The sequence below is a fragment of the Salmo salar genome, chromosome ssa05 (genome assembly GCF_905237065.1).
Source record: "Salmo salar chromosome ssa05, Ssal_v3.1, whole genome shotgun sequence".
Lineage (NCBI taxonomy): Eukaryota > Metazoa > Chordata > Actinopteri > Salmoniformes > Salmonidae > Salmo > Salmo salar.
In genome coordinates this window covers 77,492,655-77,511,344 of record NC_059446.1, presented here as the reverse complement: position 1 = coordinate 77,511,344, position 18,690 = coordinate 77,492,655, and the positions used below count along the sequence as shown (strand labels likewise).

The 18,690-nt window shown below is 43.2% G+C and overlaps 1 protein-coding gene across 2 annotated transcripts in view; it reads left to right on the top strand.

Moving 5' to 3' along the window:
* Window positions 1-1,123: 1,123 nt before the first annotated feature.
* The window catches only part of LOC106596185 (peroxisomal carnitine O-octanoyltransferase-like), a 20,649-nt gene continuing 3,082 nt past the window's right edge, over window positions 1,124-18,690 (top strand). The window contains exons 1-15 of one of the 2 annotated variants that reach the window (XM_045718993.1): window positions 1,124-1,327; window positions 9,597-9,716; window positions 9,810-9,934; window positions 10,992-11,173; window positions 13,526-13,650; window positions 14,927-15,035; window positions 15,166-15,259; window positions 15,360-15,485; window positions 15,571-15,672; window positions 16,111-16,194; window positions 16,516-16,623; window positions 16,806-16,936; window positions 17,582-17,705; window positions 17,824-17,996; window positions 18,066-18,185. In XM_045718993.1, coding sequence (XP_045574949.1) covers window positions 9,602-9,716; window positions 9,810-9,934; window positions 10,992-11,173; window positions 13,526-13,650; window positions 14,927-15,035; window positions 15,166-15,259; window positions 15,360-15,485; window positions 15,571-15,672; window positions 16,111-16,194; window positions 16,516-16,623; window positions 16,806-16,936; window positions 17,582-17,705; window positions 17,824-17,996; window positions 18,066-18,185 — 1,718 coding nt within the window. In that variant the 5' untranslated portion in view covers window positions 1,124-1,327; window positions 9,597-9,601. Of the gene's footprint in view, window positions 1,471-9,596; window positions 9,717-9,809; window positions 9,935-10,991; window positions 11,174-13,525; window positions 13,651-14,926; window positions 15,036-15,165; window positions 15,260-15,359; window positions 15,486-15,570; window positions 15,673-16,110; window positions 16,195-16,515; window positions 16,624-16,805; window positions 16,937-17,581; window positions 17,706-17,823; window positions 17,997-18,065; window positions 18,186-18,690 lie in introns of both variants that reach the window. The other variant, XM_045718994.1, reaches the window with a different exon arrangement.

Sequence of the window (18,690 nt, the reverse complement as noted above, 5' to 3'; positions counted from 1 at the left end):
GAGTGACTAACTGTGCTGCTAGCAACAATTGTATTGTTTTTTTGCCAACCTTTACTGACACCTGTCATATTCAACTGGTGTTGTGCGTTTGTAAATTCATCAGTTATTCTCCGCTCTGGCACACTCAAACGAGAGTGCTCTAAAAATCGGTGTAGATAGTCAAAATGTATTTATGAACTCACTTCATAATCACAAATGATGTAAATGAGACTTACTGAGTCTGGCTTTAAGCTTTAAAATACAACAACTTGTCTAGCTAACAGCTAAATGTTCGTTTTAGACTTTATAATTCCAATTCTATTTTCAAGGCTTCAAATGTTGTCACGGAAAATATTTATGTTATTTTCAACAACCAATGAGCAACTTTGCTGGAAATCCAGTTGCATATAGAGCTAGCCAGCTTGTAGTCCTCAAAAACAGAAATTAGTTATCATTTTCTGTCTTTGCTTTGTTGGTCATTTCTAATAGGTAAAGAATGGGGTTTTGGGATATACACAGAAATGTTGGCTTAGGAGATCTAATATGTTGTATTCTATGAGATAATATCAGTCAGTTAACGTGACCTTTATGAATTATGAAGCCTTTATGTGCTTATATATATAGTACTAACACACAGTTATGGTACAACCCATTGCACATTAAATATGTAACGCAGCCTTAAAATGATGCTGTTTCTGTAATCTGTATGGTGCTGTGAGTGTGATGTTTCAAATAGACTGTAATGGCAGGTAATGCACCAGGATCTAATGCTGACAATGCACCATCTAAACGTGCAACCGTACAAGAATGCATGCACATCTGGCCTCGTGTAAAGATCAAACAACTATTTTAAGAGGAGTGTTTTAGCAGTCTCACAATAGATATCCATGAAGAATGAATAAAGCCAAGTCACGTGTAATAATATCACCACTCCACTCTTCCGGGTGTTGGCAGTCCGCTAACTGGGGTTGACTAGATGGGATACCGCTTTTGTCAAATTTGACTTTTCGTAGCAGGTTAGGAGAATTTACACAGCATGTTAGGATAATTAACGTAGCACGTTAGGCGAATTAGGGTAATATTTGGAAAAAGGTCAGAGTTAAATAAAATGCCAAAATAAATACACTTTTGACAAAAGCTGTAGCCCTTCTAGCCATGACCTCTTACTGGGTGAAAGGTGATGAGAAGCGCAGCATACACCACGAGCGGGGCAACAACACAAAACTACCGCAAACGCCTTCCTCTAGTCTAGTTTAGAAAATAGCCGCAACATTATTTTTATTTTGAATGGACGAGAGAAAACAACTATTCACATATCGGAATTAGCAGAATATCGCAAAATACTAAAGTGAGTTTGCTTGTCATGTTTGTGGGATTAAGCTGCTTAGACCGGACTGCAAACTGAAACGGACCTACATTCGAGCCGTGAAAACAATGCAACGGCCTCAGGGGCCAACTATTTTATAGCTAGCTAGTGCACTTGTTTCTGCAGTAAGTAGAACTGACCTGCTAGCTATGTTTCATCATATGGTTATGTAGCCAGAATTTATATGGTAATTAATTGCTGAGCAATTGTGCTATAAACGTGCTTATTAATGCCATTGGTACAACGCTGCGCCGCCTCGGCAAAGATGGAATTTAATCTCGAATAATAAAAGTTGCATCTGGCCTGCGAGTCTAGCTAGCTGGACAATTTTCATGTTTATGTGAAATTACTCTGATACTCTGTATGGTTTGTTAAACTTTGAAATCAATGGTTTTTGTTTGGCACACATTTTAAAGTGAAAAACCTGAGTCTCAGCGTAATTCCGTTACAATGGAATTGCCCAGCTACAAATTCTACAACTATCTTTGTAGATAATGACTACTGTAGTAGGGGACATTGGGGTACATTGAGCCAAAGAGGTAGGTTGAGCCACCCTTGTTTCTAGGAAACCATAAACAACATTTATAATTTGACCAAATATGGAAAAAGTTGTAAGGAAGTAAAAAAAAAACTGGAATTTCATCAAGTCATACATTTTTTGGGAGGTTTCATGATGCTTGTATCTAAATCAAAGTAAATCATTTAAAGATTGTTCTGTAAAAATGCAAACTCAGCTCTATCATTCATTGAATCAGATGAACCCTCTGATATTGCCACCTACTTGAATAATTTTTTTCATTGGCAATATTAGCAAACTTAGGCATGACATGCCAACAACAAATGCAGACAAGCATTGTAATTTTGAATTCCACAAAGCGAATGTGGAAGAGCAACAAATTATTGTTGTCTATCAACAATGACAAGCCACCGGGTTCTGACAACTTGGATTGAAAATTACTGAGGATAATAGCGGATGATATTGCCACTCCTATTTGTCATATCTTCAATCTAAGCCTACTAGAAAGTGTATGCCCTCAAGCTTGGAGGGAAGCAAAAGTCATTCTGCTTCCCAAGAATACTAATGCCCCCTTTACTGGCTCAAATAGCCGACCAATCAGCCTGTTACCAACCCTTAATACACTTTTGGAGATTTTTGTTTGTTTTCGAATTAGAGGTTAATGCCTCTGGAATGCATACATTGATTGAGTAGGTTATTGTTATGGAGATTGTACTCTTATTAGAGAAACGGTGAGAAAGACAGTTCCTCAGTTTAGGGTTCTTTGATGTTGATTGGAGATTAACAATGTTTGCAATTCTGTTCCATGTCATTCAGCTGGTATTATCCAATTAATTGTCCATTTATCCATACAAGATGTGATCTGGAAATAATAAATATGAATACAATGGCATCAATACTAACATAATGTACATTCATTTAGCAATAACAAACAAGATATACAGCTCTCATCTGTTATACTAAACCAATGACTGAAACAAAAATACAAGTGGCTAGCAACATCAGACTAACCAGCTAACAATGACAGGCGAAAATGTAGCTAAGGATGTTAGATAGCGAGCATAAAAACGAGACACCTAATGCTGTAATAATTACAGAAATATTATTTAACTATTGACAACTTCGTCAGTAAAACAAGGGGAAAACATATACATTACTTACAGTTTTGGTTTTCACGCACAGTGATGAATAAATTGTCCAGAAAGAAAATAATGTCCAAAACTGAGATTTGTGTTCACAGCAGTAGGTTGCCAGCTGCACTTAGTAATGAACTAAACACTCTGCCAGCTTGTAATAGTGATGTGATGTCATCACTGAGTTCTTAAAGGGACAGTTTTTTTTAGAGTGTTTGACTAGATACAAGGCTATTTTGCAGTAAACAAATTGACAACAGACTTTCGGCAGCATGCTTATTGGGAAGCACAGCACTTGCATACATGACTGACGATTGGCTGTGATACATTTATGATAAAAAGTTTGTGGGGACTGTTTTGTTAGACTTTAGTGCGGCTTTTGACGTTATCGATCATAGTCTGCTTCTGGAAAAACGTATGTGTTATGGCTTTACACCCCCTGCTGTAATGTCGATAACCGAACACCGAGGGTGTAGTCCTCTCCAACATAATCCAGGTAGAATCAGGGATTCTCCAGGGCAGCTGTCTAGGCCCCTTACTTTTTTCAATCTTTACCAACGACATGCCAGTGTGTCTATGTATGCAGATGACTGGACACTATGGCAGGTAGCCTAGTGGTTAGAGCGTTGGGCCAGTAACCGGAAGGTTGCTGGATCGAATCCCCGAGCTGACAAGGTAAAAATCTGTCGTTCTGCCCCTGAGCAAAGCAGTTAACCCACTGTTCCCGGGCACCGAAGATGTGGATGTTGATTTAAGGCAGCCCCCTGCGCCTCTCAGATTCAGTGGGGTTGGGTTAAAAGCGAAAGACACATTTCGGTTGTATGCATTCAGTTGTACAACTGACTAGGTATCCCCCTTTCCCTTACCCTTATACATGTCAGCTACAACAGTCACTGAAATGACTGCAACACTTAACAAAGAGCTGCAGTTAGTTTCAGAATGGACTAATAAGTTAGTCCTAAATATTTCAAAAACAAAAAATTGTATTTGGGACAAATCATTCACTAAACCCTAAACCTCAACTAAATATTGTAATGAATAATGAGGAAATTGAGGTGACTAAACTGCTTGGCGTAAACAGGAATTTCAAGTTTTCAGAACAATCGGTAATGAGCATTTTTGGATGCCGATTATGGCAGATTACATTGCAATCCACGAGGAGACTGCGTGGCAGGCTGACCACCTGTTACGCGAGTGCAGCAAGGAGCCACACAGCCTACTTCGCCAAACGGGTGATGATTTAACAAAAGCGCATTCGCGAAAAAAGCACTATCGTTGCACCAATGTACCTAACCATAAACATCAATGCCTTAATTAAAATCAATACACAAGTAAATATTTTTAGTTAAAAGAAATTTGTGTTAGCAGGAAATATTAACTAGGGAAATTGTGTCACTTCTCTTGCGTTCAGTGCAAGCAGACTCAGGGTATATGCAGCAGTTTGGGCCGCCTGGCTCAGACCATTTCTTCCTAACAAAAACCGTAATTAATTTGACAGAATTTTACATAATTATGACATAACATTGAAGGTTGTGCAATGTAACAGCAATATAACAGAAATACGGTTCCGTATTTCACTGAAAGAATAAACGTTTTGTTTTTCGAAATAATAGTTTCCGGATTTGACCATATTAATGACCTAAGGCTCGTATTTCCGTGTGTTTATTATATTCTAATTAAGTCTATGATTTGCTATTTGATAGAGCAGTCTGACTGAGCGGTGGTAGGCAGCAGCAGGCATGTAAGCATTCAAACAGCACTTTACTGCATTTGCCAGCAGCTCTTAGCAGCACTGTTTATGACTTCAAGCCTATCAACTCCCGAGATTAGACTGGCAATACTAAAGTGCCTACAAAAGTAACTACAACCTAAAACATCTTACCTGGGAATATTGAAGACTCATGTTAAAAGGAACCACCAGCTTTCATATGTTCTCATGTTCTGAGCAAGAAACTTAAACGTTAGCTTTTTTACATGACACATATTGCACTTTTACTTTCTTCTCCAACACTGTGTTTTTGCATTATTTAAACCAAATTGAACGTTTCATTATTTATTTGAGACTAAATTGATTTTATTTATGTATTATATTAAATTAAAAGTGTTCATTCAGTATTGTTGTAATTGTCATTATTACATATATATTTAAAAATTGGCCGATTAATCGGTATCGGCTTTTTTTGGTCCTCCAATAATCAGTATCGGCGTTGAAAAATCATACTCGGTCGACCTCTACTCTCAAGATCCATCCTACCTTCCATGTATCCCTGATCAGTTCCAGTCCGATGTCTCCTCCTGCAGCAGCTCCTCCACCCCCCTAAGCTCATCGATGACCATCCTGCCTATACCGTCCGGCAGCTTCTGGACATGCGCCGCCGGGGTCGTGGCTGGCAGTACCTGGTAGACTGGGAAGGATACGGGCCTGAAGAGCGCTGTTGGGTTCCCCGCTATCATATTCTGGACCCCTTCCTCTTACGTGCTTTCTATACCTCACACCCAGATAAGGCTGGTTGGGCACCAGTTGGCGCCCGTAGAGGGGGGGTACTGTTACATCTGTGCCTGCCACGCCCTCTACTGCTCATCCTGTGTCTCCCTAACCTGCCGCTACTCCCTCAGTGCTCTCTCCCTCTTTCTCTGTGTGTGTGTGTGTGATTATGTGGGTGGAGACAGGTGTGCTGGAGGCAGAGCAGATCCCCACCAGCTGCAACCTGTTCCATAATCAAGACCTCTACAAATACTCAGCCCTGCCATTTCCACGCTGCCAGATCGTAACCTCTGCTCAGTCGGTCTGTGTTTTCAGCCATTTGTTCCTGCATAGATCCTGTTCTTGTGTTGTGGCTGTTTTCCTTTGCCTGATGATGTTTTCCTCTCCGCTACAGTTCTGTCCGCTCTGACTCTGGTCCCTGTCTCCAGTCCCACGTCTTGTCAGTCCTCCTACCCTGTCCTGGACCCCCCCACTCTACTGCTTCCTTGGATTCCTCTCCAGACCTGCTTACCCAGCCCCAACTCCCCTCGCTCCAGCCTCAGCACCTGGCTCCCTGCAACCCGCCCGAGCTTTCCCTGGCCTGCACCCCTTCTTCCCCCTGTTTTTCAATAAATACCTTGGTTACATTATCCCAGTCTCCTCATCTGAGTCTGCACTTGGGTCCGCGTAATAGTAAGTGCCTTAATGTGTTTGGACTCCAGGAAGAGTAGCTGCTGCCTCAGTTGGGGTCTCTATAAGCTTCAGTATGAGGTCTGAAACCTAGCATGAAAGTGCATCCTTGTAGCTGTGTGGGCTAATATAGTAAATGTTTAACTTGGAGTAAATTTAGCCAATGGCAAGTTGAGCAAATCATTTTTATTTTTTTTAATTCAGGCGTAGCGCAATGCATTATTGCAAGGGTGACTTGACAAGATAAACTGTTTTATGGCCTTTGAACGGGGTATGGTAGTAGATGCCAGGCGCACCGGTTTGAATGTGTCAAGAACTGCAACACTAGGGCTTCCCGAGGGGCCCAGCGGTCTGAGGCGTTACTACAGACCCGGGTTCATTCTTGGGCTGTGCCACAACCGGCTATGGCCGGGAGTCCCATAGGACGGTGCACAATTGGCCCAGCGTCGTCCAGGTTAGGGGAGGGTTTGGCCGGTGGGGCTTTACTTGTCTCATCGTGCTCTAGCGACTCCTTGTGGTGGGCCGGGTGTCTGCGGGCCGTCGCCGGTTGAACAGTGTTTCCTCCGACACATCGGTTAAGGAGTGATGTTAGGCAGGTGATGTTTTGGAGAACGCATGACTCCACCTTCGCCTCTCCCGAGCCTGTTGGAAAGTTGCAGCTTTGAAACAATATCGAAAAAGAGGGTCAAAGAAAAAAATATACAAAAAAGAACTGCAGCACTGCTGGGTTTTTAATGCTCAACAGTTTCCCATCTGTATCAAGAGTAGTCCACCACCCAAAGCACATTTTTTCACATTTACATTTTAGTCATTTAGCAGACGCTCTTATCCAGAACGACTTACAGTAGTGAATGCATACATTTCATGCATTTTGTTCTCCGTACTGGTCCCCCGTGGGAATCGAACCCACAACCCTGGCGTTGCAAACACCATGCTATACCAACTGAGCCACACGGGACCGCACATCCAGTCAACTTGACAAAGCATTGCAGTCAACATGGGCCAGCATCTCTGTTGAATGCTTTCGACACCTTGTGGAGTCCATTCCCCAATGAAGTGAAGAGCAATGAAGTGAGGCTCTTCTGAGGGCAAATGGGGGTGCAACTCAATATTAAGAATGTGTTCCTAATGTTTGTGTACTCAGTGTGTAGAGCAGTGGTATTCAACTCTTACCCTACAAGATCTGAAGCCTACTGGTTTTCTGTTGTATCTGATAATAAATTGCACCCACCTGATGTCCCAGGGCTAAATCAGTCCTTGATCAAATACAATTTTATTGGTCACATGCAGATGTTAATGCGAGTGTAGCAAAATGCTTGTAATACATTAAAAAAAACTAAATACTGCATAGTTTACTAAGGACTCGAAGCGAGGCGACCATCTGTCGGCGCCATCTTGCAATGAAAAAATGCAGGGGACTGGCTTCGAGGTCCAGAGTTGAGTGTGAGGAGTATAGAGAATCATTGTACCATCTAAACCACTGTGAAATATTTTCAATAACCAAAAATATTGTATTTTCCGCTGTTTGAAGCTGGTGTACAAAACCGAAAGTAAAAGACGTAAAATCTAAACTTAAGAATGGGAAGCATAGAAATAGCCCACATAGAACATATCTACTGCTACTTAGACTTGCTTTGAATGAGAATGACAGAACTCACATTGAATTTGGTAAGGTTAACCAAAAAGTTACATTTTGCAGCTTAAAAATGTGCTTAAAGTGATTAAATGCTAAAAAAAGATGTGTTTAGAAAATAAAGATAGATATGGTTTTAAAAGGTAGTGGTATTATTTCATTCAGTACAGAAATGTGTAGGTGGTTTCATTCACCCTGTCCTGCAGCTCAACTTACCCCATGGTATGTGGTGCCAAGAGACCACTTTTTGTGTGACAAGTTATGTTTTCAAAACTGTTTACATTAATTCTGATTATTTCCAGCGATGCACAACATCCTGAAATATATCTTTTTTTTTAGAAAGAATACTATATTTCCCTTGAAAAATGTCTCAACTCTCCCGTACAGTTAACATGGTCCAAGATCCAAGATATTTTTTAAAATTGACGAAAGTGGAGGATTGTCCAGTCCACACTTGGATTCCTAGAGTCTACCAGGCTAGGGGACAGTAGGTCTATGGCTAACCAGGTGTTTTGGTAATGTAGGTGACAACATGGCTAACCAAGTGTTTTGGTGCTGTAGGGGACAACATGGCTAAACAAGTTTTTGGTGCTGTAGGGGACAACCGGGCTAAACCAGGTGTTTTGGTGGTGTATTTGACAACATGGCTAAACCCGTTTTTGGTGCTGTAGGGGACAACATGGCTAACCAGGTGTTTTGGTGCTGTAGGTGACAACATGGCTAAACAAGTTTTTGGTGCTGTAGGAGACAACATGGCTAACCAGGTGTTTTGGTGGTGTAGGTGACAACATGGCTAACCAGGTGTTTTGGTATTGTAGGTGACAACATGGCTAACTAGATGTTTTGGTATTGTAGGTGACAACATGGCTAACCAGGTGTTTTGGTGCTGTAGGGGACAACATGGCTAACCAGGTGTTTTGGTGGTGTAGGTGACAACATGGCTAAACAAGTTTTTGGTGCTGTAGGAGACAACATGGCTAACCAGGTGTTTTGGTGCTGTAGGTGACAACATGGCTAACCAGGTGTTTTGGTGCTGTAGGGGACAACATGGCTAACCAGGTGTTTTGGTGGTGTAGGTGACAACATGGCTAAACAAGTTTTTGGTGCTGTAGGAGACAACATGGCTAACCAGGTGTTTTGGTGGTGTAGGTGACAACATGGCTAAACACGTTTTTGGTGCTGTAGGAGACAACATGGCTAACCAGGTGTTTTGGTATTGTAGGTGACAACATGGCTAACCAGGTGTTTTGGTATTGTAGGTTACAACATGGCTAACCAGGTGTTTTGGTGGTGTAGGTGACAACATGGCTAACCAGGTGTTTTGGTGGTGTAGGTGACAACATGGCTAACCAGGTGTTTTGGTGGTGTAGGTGACAACATGGCTAACCAGGTGTTTTGGTGCTGTAGGTGACAACATGGCTAACCAGGTGTTTTGGTATTGTAGGTTGCAACATGGCTAACCAGGTGTTTTGGTGGTGTAGGTGACAACATGGCTAACCAGGTGTTTTGGTATTGTAGGTGACAACATGGCTAACCAGGTGTTTTGGTGCTGTAGGGGACAACATGGCAAACCAGGTGTTTTGGTGGTGTAGGTGACAACATGGCTAATCAGGTGTTTTGGTGCTGTAGGTGACAACATGACTAATCAGGTGTTTTGGTGCTGTAGGTGACAACATGACTAATCAGGTGTTTTGGTATTGTAGGTGACAACATGGCTAACCAGGTGTTTTGGTGCTGTAGGTTACAACATGGCTAACCAGGTGTTTTGGTGCTGTAGGTGACAACATGGCTAACCAGGTGTTTTGGTGCTCTAGGTGACATGACCAACCAGGTGTCAGAGTTCCCCACTGAGCGGACGTTCCGGTACCAGCATAGCCTGCCTCCTCTCCCTGTACCGTCTCTAGAGGGGAGCCTTGCCAAGTACCTGGATGCAGGTGAGATTCCTGCATGTGTGACAGAAGTGCCGTTAGCATGGACCCTGGATAAAAATGTGTCTAGTTACTGAAATGTCTGTGTGTATTTTCCAGTGCGGCCGTTTGCTACAGAGGAGGAGTACCAGGTGACTGCGGCCATAGTGAAGAGGTTTCGAGAGGGCATCGGCAAAGACCTGCACCAAAAACTACTGCAGAGAGCCAGGACACGCAGGAACTGGGTACACACACTCAACTAGAGGTTGACCAATTATGATTTTTCAACGGCGATTTTATTTGGATAGTGGTTAGGTTTTCCAGTTTAGCCTTCTGGCCTACTCTACATGACACTAAATATGCAGGTTTAAAAAAATCTACTTCTGTGTATTGATTTTAAGAAAGGCATTGATGTTTATGGTTAGGTACATTCGTGCACGATTGTGCTTTTTTTGCAAATGCGCTTTTGTTAAATCATCCCCAGTTTGGCGAAGTTGGCTGTCTTTGTTAGGAATAAATAGTCTTCACACAGTTCGCAACGAGCCAGGCGGCCCAAACTGCTGCATATACCCTGACTCTGTTGCACAGAACGCAAGAGAAGTGACACAATTTCCCTAGTTAAAAGAAATTCATGTTAGCAGGCAATATTAACTAAATATGCAGATTTAAAAATATATACTTGTGTATTGATTTTAAGAAAGGCGTTGATGTTTATGGTTAGGTACACATTGGTGCAACGACAGTGCTTTTTTCGCAAATGCGCTTGTTAAATCACCTGTTTGGCGAAGTAGGCTGTGATTCAATGATAAATTAACAGGCACCGCATCGATTATATGCAACGCATGACAAGCTAGATAAACTAGTAATATCATCAACCATGTGTAGTTAATTAGTGATTATGTTAAGATTGATTGTTTTTTATAAGATAAGTTTAATGCTAGCTAGCACCTTACCTTGGCTCCTTGCTGCACTCACATAACAGGTAGTCAGCCTGCCACGCAGTCTCCTCGTGGAGTGCAATGTAATCTGCCATAATCGGTGTCCAAAAATGCAGATTACCGATTGTTATGAAAACTTGAAATCGGCCCTAATTAATCGGCCATTCCAATTAATCGGTTGACCTCTACACTCAACACACACACACAACACACTGCACAGCTAGAACCTGTGGGAACTGGTCACACACCATGCTCAACCCTGAGCAACTGCGAAAGGGAATCTTTGAGTGTTTTAAATACTGCAGTCATTATGGTGTCTCCCTGCAGTGTTTCATCTTTATTCTGTGTGTGTGTTTTCCCCCAGTTGGAGGAGTGGTGGTTGAATGCAGCCTATCTGGAAATGCGTTACCCCTCCCAGTTGAATGTGAACTTCGGAGGTCCTGCACCCTACCTAGAGCACTGCTGGCCCCCTACAGAGGGAGTACAGCTACAGAGGACCAGCATAAGCATGTGGCACACTCTACAGTACTGGGACCTGCTCCGCACGTAAGATACTCACATTGAGTGTACAAAACATGCTTTTTCCATGACATAGACTGACCAGGTGAATCCAGGTGAAAGCTATAATCACTTATTGATGTCACCTGTTAAATCCAATTCAATCAGTGTATATGAAGGGGAGGAGACAGGTTCATTAAAGAGTGATTTTAAACCTTGATATAATTGAGACATGGATTGTGTATGTGTGTGTGTCATTCAGAAGTTGAATGGGCTTAGATAAAATATTTAAGTGCCTTTTGAACGGGGAGTCAACATAGGCCAGCATCCCTGTGGAACGCTTTCGACACCTTGTAGAGTCCATGCTTCGACAAATTGAGGCTGTTTTGAGGGCAAAAAGGCGTGCAACTCAATATTAGGAAGGTGTGTGTGTGTGTATATATATATACATACAGTGAGGGCAAAAAGTATTTGATCCCCTGCTGATTTTGTACGTTTGCCCACTGACAAATAAATGATCAGTCTATCATTTTAATGGTAGGTTTATTTGAACAGTGAGACAGAATAACAACAAAAAAATCCAGAAAAACGCATGTCAAAAATTTTATAAATTGATTTGCATTTTAATGAGGGAAATAAGTATTTGACCCCCTCTCAATCAGAAAGAGTTCTGGCTCCCAGGTGTCTTTTATACAGGTAACGACCTGAGATTAGGAGCACACTCTTAAAGGGAGTGCTCCTAATCTCAGTTTGTTACCTGTATAAAAGACACCTGGGAACCTGTCCACAGAAGCAATCAATCAATCAGATTCCAAACTCTCCACCATGGCCAAGACCAAAGAGCTCTCCAAGGATGTCAGGGACAAGATTGTAGACCTACACAAGGCTGGAATGGGCTACAAGACCATCGCCAAGCAGCTTGGTGAGAAGGTGACAACAGTTGGTGCGATTATTCGCAAATGGAAGAAACACAAAAGAACTGTCAATCTCCCTCGGCCTGGGGCGCCATGGAAGATCTCACCTCGTGGAGTTGCAATGATCATGAGAACGGTGAGGAATCAGCCCAGAACTACACGGGAGGATCTTGTCAATGATCTCAAGGCAGCTGGGACCATAGTCACCAAGAAAACAATTGGTAACACACTACGCCGTGAAGGACTGAAATCCTGCAGCGCCCGCGAGGTCCCCCTGCTCAAGAAAGCACATATACATGCCCGTCTGAAGTTTGCCAATGAACATCTGAATGATTCAGAGGACAACTGGGTGAAAGTGTTGTGGTCAGATGAGACCAAATTGGAGCTCTGGCATCAACTCAAATTGCCGTGTTTGGAGGAGGAGGAATGCTGCCTATGACCCCAAGAACACCATCCCCACGGTCAAACATGGAGGTGGAAACATTATGCTTTGGGGGTGTTTTTCTGCTAAGGGGACAGGACAACTTCACCGCATCAAAAGGACAATCGACGGGGCCATGTACCGTCAAATCTTGGTTGAGAACCTCCTTCCCTCAGCCAGGGCATTGAAAATGGGTCGTGGATGGGTATTCCAGTATGACAATGACCCAAAACACACAGCCAAGACAACAAAGGAGTGGCTCAAGAAGAAGCACATTAAGGTCCTGGAGTGGGCTAGCCAGTCTCCAAACCTTAATCCCATAGAAAATCTGTGGAGGGAGCTGAAGGTTCGAGTTGCCAAACGTCAGCCTCGAAACCTTAATGACTTGGAGAAGATCTGCAAAGAGGAGTGGAACAAAATCCCTCCTGAGATGTGTGCAAACCTGGTGGCCAACTACAAGAAACGTCTGACCTCTGTGATTGCCAACAAGGGTTTTGCCACCAAGTACTAAGTCATGTTTTGCAGAGGGGTCAAATACTTATTTCCCTCATTAAAATGCAAATCAATTTATAACATTTTTGACATGCGTTTTTCTGGATTTCTTTGTTGTTATTCTGTCTCTCACTGTTCAAATAAACCTACCATTAATATTATAGACTGATCATTTCTTTGTCAGTGGGCAAACGAACAAAATCAGCAGGGGATCAAATACTTTTTTCCCTCACTGTATTAAGGTTACACACGCATCACAACTACTGCTACGATTGCTAAATAATGCACAATTTAAACACTTGCCCTCCAATCCCCCCCTTCCCCAAAACACGTGTTAATATTGAACTATAAATTGTGCCTTCGTGTATTATAGTTGTTTGAAATATTGATTCTATTCTACTGAGCCAGCTACTTTATGTTCATATTATTATATTTATTTCTTATTGTTGTTTCATTGTCGAGAAGGAACCTGCAACTAAGCATTTAGTTGGACGGTGTATACGTACGTACCTTGTGTATCCCTAAACACACACGTTCAGTACACACACTCTCTGACTGTGTGGTCCCTGCCAGGGAGAGGCTGGACCCTCATAAAGCTGGTAATGTGGTGTTGGATATGGACCAGTTCAGAATGCTGTTCTGTACATGTAAAGTTCCTGGAGTCACCAAGGATACCATCATCAACTACTTTAAGACAGGTAGGTGACCCCCCCAACACCGCCATGCAATATGTTTGTGTTTTGTTTTTGTGTGTAGTACTCTGTGTTATTTATTTAGGTGTGTGTGTGTGTTTTCCATGTGTGTGTGGAGGTGTGTATTGATTACTTTAAGACATGAAGGTCAGTTAATCTGGAAAATTTCAAGAACGTTGAACGTTTCTTCAAGTGCAGTCACAAAAACCATCAAGCGCTATGATGAAACTGGCACATGAGGACCGCCACAGAAAATGAAGACCCAGAATTACCTCTGTTGCAGAGGATAAGTTCATTAGAGTTACCAGCCTCAGAAAATGCAGCCCAAATAAGTGCTTCACAGAGTTCAAGTAACAGACACATCTCAACATCAACCGTTCAGAGGAGACCATCTGAATCAGGCCTTCATGGTCGAATTGCTGCAAAGAAACCACTCTAAAGGACACCAATAAGAAGAAGAGACTTGCTTGGGCCAATAAACACAAGCAATGGACATAAAACCGGTGGAAATCTGTCCTTTGGTCTGATGAGGCCAGATTTGAGATTTTTGGTTCCAACCACCGTGTCTTTGTGAGACGCAGAGTAGGTGAACAGATGATCTCTGCATGTGGGGTTCCCACCGTGAAGCATGGAGGAGGAGGTGTGATTGTGTGGGGGTGCTTAGCTGGTGACACTAAGTGATTTATTTAGAATTCAAGGCACACTTAACCAGCATGGCTACCACAGCATTCTGCAGCAATACGCCATCCCATCTGGTTTGACTACTATTTGTTTTTCAAAAGGACAATGACCCAACACATCAGGACAATGACCCAAAATATGGGCTATTTGACTAAGGAGAGTGATGGAGTGCTGCATCAGATGACCTGGCCTCCACAATCACCCAACCTAACCCAATTGAGATGGTTTGGGATCAGTTGGACCGCAGAGTGAAGGAAAAGCAGCCAACAAGTGCTCAGCATATGTGGGAACTTCTTAAAAACTGTTGGATAAGCATTCCAGGTGAAGCTGGTTGAGAGAATGCCAAGAGTGTGCAAAGCTGCCATCAAGGCAAGGAGTGGCTACTTTGAAGAATCTTAAATATAAAATATAGGTTGATTTGTTTAACATTTTTTTGTTTACTGCATGATTCCATATGTTTTATTTCATAGTTTTGATGTCTTCACTATTATTCTACAATGTAGAAAATTGTAAAAATAAAGTAAAACCCTGGAATGAGTAGGTGTGTCCAAACCTTTGATTGGTACTGTATGTATTGATGTTTTTTCTGTGTGTGTTGTAGAGAGCGAGGGTCCATGCCCCTCCCATGTGGTGGTGATGTGTAAGGGGCGTTTCTTCTCGTTTGATGCAGTGTGTGATGGACACATTCTTACCCCTCCAGAGCTGCTCAGGTATTCTTGCCGGTGGATATTTAGGTATATTTGTGTGCATCTGCATATATTTGCATGTATTTATGTGCCTGTGTGTGTGTGTGTGTGTGTGTGTGTGTGTGTGTGTGTGTGTGTGTGTGTGTGTGTGTAGGCAGCTGACCCATGTGAAGCAGTGTTGTGAAGGGGAGCCAGCGGGAGATGGTGTCGCTGCTCTCACCTCAGAGGAGAGGACACGCTGGGCTAAGGTGTGTGTGAAGTTGGCTGTATAGAATGGACATCACCATGCCCTAAACCGCTCTCCCGCTCTCTCGCTCTCCCTCTCTCTCGCTCTCTCTGTGTCTGTAGGCCAGGGAGTATCTGATAGGTATAGATCCAGCCAATAAGACGATCTTAGAGACCATCCAGAGCAGTCTGTTTGTGGTCTCACTGGACGATGCTAAACCCTACGCTACTGCAGAGAACTACACACCGGTACGTACACAAACACACACACACACCACAGGCATTCATACCATCCTTAGTATGGTATAATCTGACCTTTGGCCTTTGCCCCCAGGTGACCTGGGAAGCGCTGACAGGAGACCCCACCATCCGCTGGGGAGACAAGTCCTACAACTCCATCTCCTTCGCTGACGGAACCTTCGGATCCAATTGTGACGTGTGTTACTGTTTTGTAGAGAGAGAGATGATTTGAAATAACAATACTCCTCTGTTAGCAGTAGTGTAATGATGTTTTGTAGAGAGAGAGATGATTTGAAATAACAATACTCCTCTGTTAGCAGTAGTGTAATGATGTTTTGTAGAGAGAGAGATGATTTGAAATAACAATACTCCTCTGTTAGCAGTAGTGTAATGATGTTTTGTAGAGAGAGATGATTTGAAATAACAATACTCCTCTGTTAGCAGTAGTGTAATGATGTTTTGTAGAGAGAGAGATGATTTGAAATAACAATACTCCTCTGTTAGCAGTAGTGTAATGATGTTTTGTAGAGAGAGAGATGATTTGAAATAACAATACTCCTCTGTTAGCAGTAGTGTGATGATGTTTTGTTGTGAGTGTGCTCCTATGTATGGTAATTGCTGGTGTGTGTTGCAGCATGCCCCCTACGATGCCATGGTGCTGGTAACTCAGGGTTACTATGTGGATCAGCAGCTCAAAGCTACAGACGGCAAGTGGAAGGTAAATACTGTTTCTATTGAACTTATTTTCATTGACTATATCTTGTTTGTCCTTAATTCTAAGTTCCTTACTGGCCTGCTAAACTGGACGCATAAGTATTGCTGAGTGTGAGACACTTCTGTTAATTTCAGTGAAACCTGGGCGTAAGCATGCCAGCTCAGCATAAAACTACAATCTGGTTCTATTTAGAAGATTTTACGCCGTAGCCCACACCTGAGAACAACAGGATATGCTATTATGCTTCCATGTATCAGGTAATAAACAGGTTAATTTCACTGTGAGTAAGCAACAGTATCATTTGTATTGTGTGTGTCTATGTAGGGCTGTGAGACAGTGCGGCCTATGCCTCTTCCTGAAGAGTTGGTCTTCACTGTGGATGACAGAGTCAGGAGTGACGTTACACATGCCAAGCAACAGTACTTTGAGACTGTGAGTTCACACACACACATACGCATTCATGACTCTGCTTCACGGTGGTGGTCAGATTGGAGCGTCGCAGGTGTTGTGTTGATCACAAACACACCCTCACAGGCCCTTACACTCCCCAACACACACACAACTCTAATCTGTGTGTGATATCTGGTTTGACAGACACCTGTGTGTGTCTCCAGACTCAGGACTTGCAGGTGGTGTGTTATGCGTTCACCTCGTTTGGGAAAGCAGCCATCAAACAGAGGAAGCTCCACCCAGACACCTTCATACAACTGGCCCTTCAACTGGCTTATTACAGACAGCATGGGAGGTAATACCATCCATCCGGCCAGGGCCGGCTCTAGCCTTTTGGGGGCCCTAAGCGAGATTTCGTTGGGGCCTAAGCTAGGCCATGGGGTCGAGAGACATTATTTTCAGTTTTAAAGCTAACTTCTTGTAATTCTACACATTTTGCCATGACTTATGCCATGTTAATGACGATAGAGTGAGTGACTAACAAAATCAATAGGAGCCCCCTGGAGGTCAGGGCCCCCAGGCACCCTGGTCGGTGTTCAGCCATGATTACAAGTTTAGATAGCTGGCTAGGCTAACTTACCAATTTAAAAAATGTTAGAAGACATGGTGAATTGAATGGCTTACATAACAAGAGAGAAATTGCTTGTGCAGAACCACATTTCGACCTTGCAACTGATGTATTCTACTATTCTAACTCTCAAATAATAATAATTTTGGGGGAGGTTGAGGGCGCCCTAGCAGCCTGGGGCCCTAAGCAACGGCTTATGTCTATTATGCTTGGAGCCGGCCCTGCATCCACTATCCATCCAATGAATCCATCCATCCACCAAACATTCATCCATCCACCCTCCCGCCCATCCATCTATCCATCAAATTCATCTATCCTTCCTCCCCAATATTCTCTCCATAACTGATGATTGATAATAATCCCCCCTCCCAGGTTAGGTAGTTGCTATGAGACAGCGATGACCAGAAGGTTCTACCACGGCAGGACTGAGACCATGAGGCCCTGTACCCTGGAGGCACAGAACTGGTGCCATACCATGCTCCTCCCTGCAGCCAGCGTAAGTGTGAGAGTGTGTGTGTATCCAGTAAACGATTAGTTCTTCATACATTGTCATGCCATACATGTAAATCTGGCGACCAGGCTACTTACACTCTGACTTTGTGTATGTCTCCCAGGCTGAGGCTAAGAGGAAAGCCCTGCTGCTGGCCTTCAACAAGCACAACAAACTGATGGCTGAGGCACAGAACGGAAAAGGGTTTGACAGACATCTCCTGGGCCTGTACCTGATCGCCAAGGAGGAGGGACTTCCTATGCCAGACCTTTTCACTGATCCACTGTATTCCAAGAGGTGTGTTTGTGTGTGTGTGTGTGTGTGTGTGTTTATGGTGTGTGTAATTTGTGTGTGTTCTCTCTCCAGTGGTGGGGGCGGTAACTTTACCCTGTCCACCAGTCTGGTTGGCTACACCACAGTCCTGGGAGCGGTTGCTCCCATGGTGCACCATGGCTACGGGTTCTTCTACCGCATCAGAGACGACAGGTGGGCTATTACACATCCACACACTCACCCCACACAACATCATCCACAGTTTGACCAGTAAACACACACACCCACACACTGACCCCACACAACATCATCCACAGTTTGACCAGTAAACACACACACACACACACCCACACACTGACCCCACACAACATCATCCACAGTTTGACCAGTAAACACACACACACACACACACACACACACACTGACCCCACACACCATCATCCACAGTTTGACCAGTAAACACACACACACACACACACACACACACACACACACACACACACACACACACACACACACACACACTGACCCCACGCAACATCATTCACACTTTGACCAGTAAACACACACACACACACACACACACACACACACACACACACACACACACACACACACACACACACACACACACACTGAACCCCACGCAACATCATCCACAGTTTGACCAGTAAACACACACACACACACACACACCCACTGACCCCACGCAACATAA